This window comes from Piliocolobus tephrosceles, unplaced genomic scaffold, assembly GCF_002776525.5.
Source record: "Piliocolobus tephrosceles isolate RC106 unplaced genomic scaffold, ASM277652v3 unscaffolded_4410, whole genome shotgun sequence".
NCBI lineage: Eukaryota > Metazoa > Chordata > Mammalia > Primates > Cercopithecidae > Piliocolobus > Piliocolobus tephrosceles.
Window position 1 is genome coordinate 1 of NW_022328866.1, and position 8,758 is coordinate 8,758.

General features: G+C 40.5%; 1 protein-coding gene across 1 annotated transcript; it reads right to left on the bottom strand.

Moving 5' to 3' along the window:
• Nucleotides 1–1,681: 1,681 nt before the first annotated feature.
• LOC113220576 (adhesion G-protein coupled receptor G2-like) lies at nucleotides 1,682–8,483 on the bottom strand (the record flags this gene model as incomplete). Its single annotated transcript, XM_031935122.1, has 3 exons — nucleotides 1,682–3,424; nucleotides 7,225–7,377; nucleotides 8,382–8,483. Coding segments are annotated over 3 exons (440 nt in total), but the record flags the coding sequence as incomplete, so codon positions are not given.
• Nucleotides 8,484–8,758: the final 275 nt, after the last annotated feature.

The window sequence follows — 8,758 nt, forward strand, 5'->3', positions numbered from 1 at the left end:
AGAATTCTTCAAATTGAAGATTATGTTCTTCTTATGCCTACCCAGTCTTTCCTTTTTCCTGTCCTTTGGACTCCAACTAGAACAGCAAGGAGCAGAGAAAGACAAACTAAAGAGTCCTTAAAATGCTCTTATGGAGACAAAATGACACCAAACAAGTCCACTCTGTGAATTGGTTATGCAGTAAATTAGATCTTCGTCTAAATGGCCTTCGACAAACTGACTGACTCCTAGCTGACCTTGTTAGACACACCCAGTATCCCAAGTTAAGCTGTTTCACCGTTTTTTGTTTGTTTTAAAGACACGAGGTCTTTCTGTGTTGTCCAGGATAGACTCAAACTCCCTGGCTCAAGCGATCCTCCTGCCTCGGCCTCCCAAGTAGCTGGGACTACAGGTGCTTGCCTGACTTGCTTCACCATTTTCTGTAAGAACGATCGTGATGCTGCTCACTGAAGTCAGCAGACTTTGTGGGGTTAATGACTGCCGTGTGTTTTGAGGAAAAAACAAAAAAACAAAACAAAACAAAAAAACAAAACTACTCCAATATTTTGAGGAAATACTTCTTTAAATACTGGCCTCTGCCCTGACACTCCTTGCCTCCTAATATTGGCACCACCTCTGTTTCCTTACAATAGTGTCTCAGATCGTGGGATCAATCTTAAACGCAAAGGAGGATGCTTCTCAGAAACACTCTCTGTCCTGCCGTATGTCTGTCTAAAGTAAGAAAAATAGATGAGAGAATTCAGCTTAAGGACCACAGCAGAGACACAATAGGAAAAATAAGGGGGTGGGACCTAAAGGATACTGGACATTGTGCATCCTTTTATGTATATTTTGGTTATATAATCTGTTTTGGGGGATTGATTTCTGAGGGCTCACCCCTCCCCCAGTCTAGAAGATCTCACATCTTCCTTATGAATTTAGTACTCGGCATCTTTGTGGGAGCTGAGGACCTCGGAAGAAGAGATTGCTCAGAGACCCTGGCAAGGGTGAGGTCAGCTTCCCATATTTGGGGATCCCACATGCTAACCAGCAATGCAGAAATCCCAAATCCTGTTCTCACTTTTCAGTAGTCCTGTTTGACACTGAAGAAGCAGATACTTGGATGAGATCTGAATTGGGTCTTGTACATTGCCTACAGGCCAAAGTCAATGTGTTGAAGAGATAATCTTGAAAGAGTAATGGGAAAATGGAAAGGAGACCTCAGAAACTGATCTCATGAGACAGAACAACCCTTGCTCTAATTTAACAGTCACAGGGTACCTGCTGTTTTCCAAAAGATGTTACTGTCATGTTTGTTTTCTTAAGAGATGGTGTCTCGCTCTGCCACCTAAGCTGGAGTGCAATGGCACAATCGTGGTTCACTGCAGCCCCATACTTCCAGGCTCAAGCAATCCTCTATCCTCAGTCTCCTGAGTAGCTAGGAGTACAGGCACACAACACTGTGCCTAACTAATTTTTAATTTTTTGTAGAGACGGGTCTCCCTGTGCTGCCCAGGCTGGTCTCAAACTCCTGTGCTCAAGCAATCCACCTGCCTCAGCCTCCCAAAGTGCTGGGATTACAGGCGTGAGCCACCATGCCCAGCCAATTGTGTTCGTCTTAATCAGCATGTCCTACCACTTCCATGCCAGGCCGCCAGGGAAAGAGACTGCAGATGTTTTTTCTTTGTGAAAATTACCAAACTTAAAGATCTTAACTGCAAATTTATTTCATTGATTTTAACATTTTTGATTTTAACATTTAAATACAAGACAATTAAATAAATCAGAGAAGAAATATTGCAAAGACAAGTCAGCACTCACAGAAATGTGTATTATTACTATGGTTAGTCTGAGATCCAACATTCACTTGAAATATATGCAAAAGAACCTTAGTGAAAGACTTAACTAAAAGGGTTTTGAAATGTTCCTAATAAGGATGTACTTGAGGCATTGCTCAAGCAGATGTAGGTGGGAAGCAAGACAGACCCTGTATATAACGAGGAGCAATCAAGGCTCGATACATGTAGCAACAATAGCAGTGCAGGACAGTTCCCTGTTCCCAATAGCTGCTCCCCTTGTCACTATGCATTCTTCAAGACACATTTGAAAAACAATTATAGCTCTGGCTGGGTCAGAGTGTACCAGTCATAACAATCAACAATGTACCATGCAGTTGCCTTTTAAAGAACAGCAATATGATTTTGTTTTCCATATATATATATATACGTTTTTAAGAGAAGGAATCCTAGTCTACTCTCCTGTTCTGAAAGGCTCTGGGGATTTGAGAAGCAGCAGTGTATGTACCTCATCTATGTTCACAATTTTCCTGACACATGGTCTGGATGACAGTTCATCCCTCTCTGTGGCCAAGGTATAAAGCTAAATATCTTGGTGCCGATTCTATAATCTGACCACTGGGGATGCGGTCAGGGGATGGGTATTCGTATTGGATGCTGTGTTTGGCTGTACAGGTCGTACACCCAAGAGGGTGAGTGGGGCTAAAACATGGTCTCCACTCTGTTTGCCAAACCATGAGCCCGTAGGGCTGTGCCTGCCCAGTGGGGGCACCTTTTTCTAACTTGCTCAAAGGCACTGTATGAGCTAACTGTGGCACTGTCTGCTTACATTTTCCCAGTCTGGCTGGGATCATTATTTCTTGATTTCACTGAGGTTTCTGTATTTCACATCCCATACCATCTCCAAAAGGAGCTTTAGAATTCGTGGAATGAGCAAGGATTTTCTGAATTATCACATGAGACAAAACAACCACGATTCTACAAAGGAATACATTTACACAGTAGAAAATAAATAGAAAAAAAATGTAGAAGTAAGATTTTTGACACATGGGTCACTAGAATTTAGCTTATATACAACAAAGGCATGCACAACTAAACTCACCAACAGGCTGCAGTCAACAGTTGCTTTGTATGATGTTATCAGAGATAATTTAGCCTCTTTAAAAGGTGGCTGAAAGTTCACTACCTTTTTTTGTTTTCTTTATAGGAGTCATTCTTAATGTATTGCTTAAAACCAGCCTTCTTATAAAATGAAAGATAAGAAACCAAATCAGAAATGTCTAAAAACCATGGTGTAATGTCTTGGTTTCTTCTTGTAATAATAATCATTGCCCTTAATTAGCTTATGCTTCTCCAGATGTTGCCAAGAACAAAATGAGTTGATTTTCATACATCTCACATTGTGTAAAAGGTAAAATTGGACATTTCACACTGTCAAGCATCATGCTTTGATTTTACAAGAAATCACATTTGTTCAATAAAGTGTAAGCTTCCCCGCTTTGAAGTCCTTCTGAGAGCCATACGACCTTTCCCATTGCAGGAATCTTCCTTCTCATTAAACATGTGCTGTTTTCCAGTGAAATCGTGAAGGCACACATCTCCATTCTGAACACTAAAAGAAACCCCATTCCTCTCTGTAGAAGCATTTCCTGTATAAGGAAACACAAAGCGGGTGGCATGAAGTATCCACAGAAAGCATTAAAAAGCAAACAGACTTAGGCATCTCTTTATTCTTAAAGCTGTATTTGTAAAATATGTTTTTAAAAACATTTGTTATATATGTTCATATTTTATTTATTTTTCATTCCTTCCCTAAGGCCACTCAAAGTAAGCATACCAAATTGGAGATTGCTTCAGAAACCAGTTGTCTATGGCAGTTTTTTTTTTGTTTGGTTTTTAATGAAACAGTCAAAATCTGAAGCAAGGTAATATATTAATAAAAGGCCCACTTCCTAACTCTGATTGGATATATTTTGACTTCAAGTAGCAGCATATGTATAATATAAGCTAAGGTAATACTTTGGTCTCCCAAAAGGTTAATGTTAACAGAGATCCCCATATGTACCCTTAGGAAGTTCTTGGTTCCCTAGGTTCCTATAAAATGAAACTGTACCAGAGAAACCAGAGCAACCAGCTACAACAGTCATGGCAAGAAGAAATCATCTCTCTTGTAGACTAAACCAGCTCCTCTGACTAAATCAGGACAGGACCAATTCCCAAGAGGAAACTACCAATTCCAACTTCAGAGTCCAGGCCAGGGAGCAGCTGGGCACTCAAGGGTAACTTGGTTTGGATGTGGGCCTTCCCCACCCCAAGCAGGCCCTGAGTTGTAGGGGAGCCCAGGTGCTGGCCTCCTCTAGTTACTTGGCACCATCCTTCTGATCCTTAGACCATTGGGAGACTATTTAGAAAGCTGAATAATGAGCCCATTTGTTAGTTCATGACATGATTATGATAACAATGATCGTAACAGTACTGGGACACTTTATTATTTCATTTAGAGCCCTGCACGGTGGGTACTACTATTATCCCCATTTTGCAGATGAGGAGTGAAGGTTTCAGAAATTAAGTGCTCTCCTCAAGGTTACACAGCTCAGAAGTAATGGAGCTGACAGGTGATGTTGCTTCCAAACTGTGATCCTTGTGGTCCTGGGTACCAAATGAGATGGCTGCTGGTACCCCACCCTCTAAGGCAGCTCAGAACTGAACTATGTAATATTCATGCAAACTAGGTGATGAATATGGTTAACACAGCTCCATCTGTGACACAGATCAAATAGGGCATGTGACTGTCTGAGGCAGCTGTTTGGATTTAGGCATTTCAGCTTGAGGACATTTTGGTGCAAGAACAATTTGGCCTGGCATAATAAACAAATCATTAAACTTCTAGTTTGCTTTTTTTTTTTGAGACGGAGTCTCGTTTGGTGGCCCATGCTGGAGTGCAGTAGTAGCTGGTACTACTCAGGACTACCCACGTCTGGTTGCTTTTCATATTTTTTATTAGAGACGGAGTTTTTCCATGTTGGCCAGGCTGGTCTTGAACTCCTGACCTTAGGTGATCCTCCCACCTTGGCCTCCCAAAGTGCTGGGATTACAGGCATGAGCCACTGTGCCCAGCCCTAGCTTTCTTTTTTGAAATTGCCAATTCCATTCCTCATCTATCCCAGATGTTGGGGCGAGGACTGAGAAGTCAGGGATGTTTATCTGACATGCATATTATGTGATATTAAACACTGAGTCATTTTGGCAGCCTTAAAAAGTACCCCCACCCTCACCGTCAAGCATCGAAAGTAGCTGTGTCTAATCAGCTGTGTTAAACAACTGGGGTAAAATGTGCTGTTTCCATCAAATCTGATTTCCCAAAGGATGGCAATATATTGATAGAGCCAGGCAGATGAGGCTTCATCTCTGAACTCTTTCGAGAGTGTGGAAAAATCTGGTTTATGGATTCAGAGCCCCAAACACAGTTGTGATTCTAAGGGTTCTTGATGACCCAGCTCGCTCCTTTGATGTCTCTCCTTTCAATTTGCTTTCTCACACTAATGCACTAACCAGCTGTTCTCCCCACTGCCTCGCCTCTCTTTACCTACATTGAATCATTCCTGATAGAGCTATTTGGTGTAGAGCCCAGAGCTTGCTTTCTGGTATCAACAGTAAAGAGCTAAGGCTATGCAGCAGTTATTTCTCATCTTTTACAACAGTGATTCTCAGCTGGGGGCAATCTTGCTCCCTTCTTCCCCCTGCTCCCCTGGGACAGTTGGCAGTGTCTGGGGACATTTTGGGTTGTCATAACTGGGGGCAGGGTGCTACTGGCTCTAGCTGATAGAGTCCAGGGATCCTGCTAAATGTCCTGCAATTCCACAAAAAAGAATTATCCAGCCCCAAAATGTCAGTTGTGCTTGAAGTTGAGAAACCTTGATTTTGAGGCATTCTATGGTATTTTAAAAGCCTAGACAGGCCGGCCATAGTGACTCCCATCTGTAATCCCAGCACTTTGGGAGGCTGAGGTGGGAGGATCACTTGAGCCCAGGAGTTTGATACCAACCTGGACAACACAGCAAGACGGCATCTTAAAAAAAAAAAAAAAAAATTAGCCAGGCATGGTGGCATGCTCCTATAGTCCCAGGTACTCCGGTGGCTGAGATGGGAGGATCACTTGAGCCTGTGAGGTCGAGGCTGCAGTAAGCTGTGATCACACCACTGCACTCCAGCCTGGGCAATAGGAGACCTTGTCTTAAAAAAAAGAAAAAGAAAGAAAAAAAAGTCTAGACAAACCAGCAGGACCACCCATCTTCAGGAAATTGGAAAACTGTTTGGGAGATGTATGAACCTTCTCACAAATTTATTTGAATTAGTCATGAAAAGAACTAACATCCTAAAACAATGAATACAGGCAAATTCTCCATGGAAGGAGAAACTATACCAGCAGAGCTTATGTTTTTATAAGAATGCAAGAGATATATTAAGAAGCAAGAGAAGGTAAAAATAGACAAGGTAAGCTTTTATGAGTAATGAACAGCCTGGTCTTATGAAAGAAAGAAAATGTAACAGAAGTTTTAGCTAGAAATGTCAGTAAAGGAGGCATGGCAGCAATAATCTGTTCAGATATTGGTCACATATATGGTCACCAATACTGGTCACAAGTCATCTTCCAGTATTTGACATATTCATGGGGATTTGGGTGCTGTCACAAGATAGCCACATTGTGGGAAAGAATTAACAAACATCAAAAGCAAAAAATAGGAAGGTGTAAAAGTGTCGGCTGGGCGCAGTGGCTCACGCCTGTAATCTCAGCACTTTGGGAGGCCGAGGTGGGCAAATCACTTGAGGTCAGGAGTTCGAGACTAGCCTGGCTAACATGGTGAAACCCTGTCTCTACTAAAAATACAAAAATCAGCTGGGCATGGTGGTGGTTGCCTGTAGGTCACCTGTAATTCCAGCTACTTGGGAGGCTGAGGCAGAATTGCTGGAACCCAGGCGATGGAGGTTGCAGTGAGCTGAGATTGCACCATTGCACTCCAGCCTGGGTGACAAGAGTGAGACTCCATCTCAAAAGAAAAAAAGGGTTGAACATGTATATGATGATAGATGTAATAAAAACTGTTATCATCTTAGCAGCTATTTTCGGTGCTGCTCTCACAGAAATAGCACAATACTGAAGTCTTTGGACAACAGTTAAATGAGGATTTAAAATGTTAAAATTTTTAGGTCATCATCAATTCCCACTAAGAAAAACCAAATCTTAAAAAAAGATCGTTGTTCCAATATTTGCTCTATAATAAATCAATTTGGATTAATTTTCTCTTCTGTAAGGGAACCACATTTTGATCCACTAGTCATATATGTATTGATAGTTACTCGCTTTGCTTAGCCAAAATGCCAATAAAGGATAAAACTACTTTAAAAAATAAACACTAGCTTGAGAAATACTATATTGAGACATACATACCATTCCTGCTTGCGTGTACTGAGCAATCATTATTCACTAGCAGTGTGGTGGAGTTAGTGGAGTTACTGTTTGACTGTAAGGAATTTGAAGAGCTGGACACTCCTTGGTTTACAGTCTGCTTCTTTAAACCATTAGTAGCAGTTTTACTCCAGTCTACAGCAGAATAAGCATTACAGAAAAACAGGGCAGTATGTTGAAGCTCAAACGCAAGAGACAGATCACAGTGTAACAAGTCCTAAGCAACTGATTCCTCACTTCAGGATCTTATGGAGAAGTCACCTTCCACCAGTTGGTGTGATAACATGTATTTTCATTTGGATTATTTACATTTGTCCTTCAAATGACTGCGTGGTTAAAAGTAACCTATATTCTCCTAGAACTAAAGGCCAAGCTAATTTGATTATGTCTATAAATATCCACAGAATTAGGTAGTGATTCAGAGCTTCACACTGTCTTAACGAGAACACAAATAGTCTGTGTTGTAATGACTAATTGTTCTTCAGTCCATGAAGATGACTGAACTATATGTAGTGCCATTTTCTGAATAGACTCCCGTGTACCCCAGATGCTGCAAAGGTGGTATTCATGCAAAAGGAATGTCACTTTCCAAACAGTACTTCATTTTTCTCATTTTCTTAAAAAAAAAAAAAATGAGCTATTTGCTCTACTACCCAACTGGGTATGTGTGAAAATCACTTCAAAATAAACAAATGTATGTTACAACCAAATGTATGCTAAAGCTTATACACAAAGTCTGGCTTACTAACAAATAAAGTAACTGACAACCAGGGCCTGTGGAGAAAGGATTGAGTTGAGATTTTAAATATTACCAAAGTCAATATTAAAAATTACTTTGGGAAATGAAAAGCATGATCTCAATAGAAAATCAATTCTAAAAATTTTACTGTTGCTTCATCGAAGAGGCAGCCAGGCCATTAATTTTATTGCTCAAAAAATTCCCAGATATGAGTAATTAGTTTTTAATTCACTAGATTTTTTTTTTTCTCCCTAATGTTCACAATCAATATTTTCTGTTGAGCAGATTCCAGATTTGCTGGAATTCACTGATTTCTAGATTGGATTTGCTTTGGATCTTAATTTATACAATCTTTTCCTTGAGATTTAAGAGGAAGAGAAAAAGTGAGGTAAATCTTTACCAGAATTTTCAGCCAGCCGTAACTTTCCACAACAAAGATACCGCCTCCATTGCTTCCTGACATTTTCCTTGGCCACACAGTAAAAGATGAATATGAAAAATCCTAAGGAGGGGAAAAAAAAAAACCCACAATGAATTCCAAGCTAATAGCTGAATGTCATAAGCTCACTTTGCACAAAAGATATTAATAATTATTTTGGCAGCTGTGGGCAACATGAAATTGTGCAAATTGAATAAAAAGTCCGGAGTCCTAGGAAAGCTTGCTGTCAAAAGGCATCGGGGAATGCCTCTAGAAAATCTTTGTAAGATTAAGATTATTTATATGATAAAAGGAATCATAACTTTGCATTTCCCCAGTTAAATTCACTGTCTCTTCCC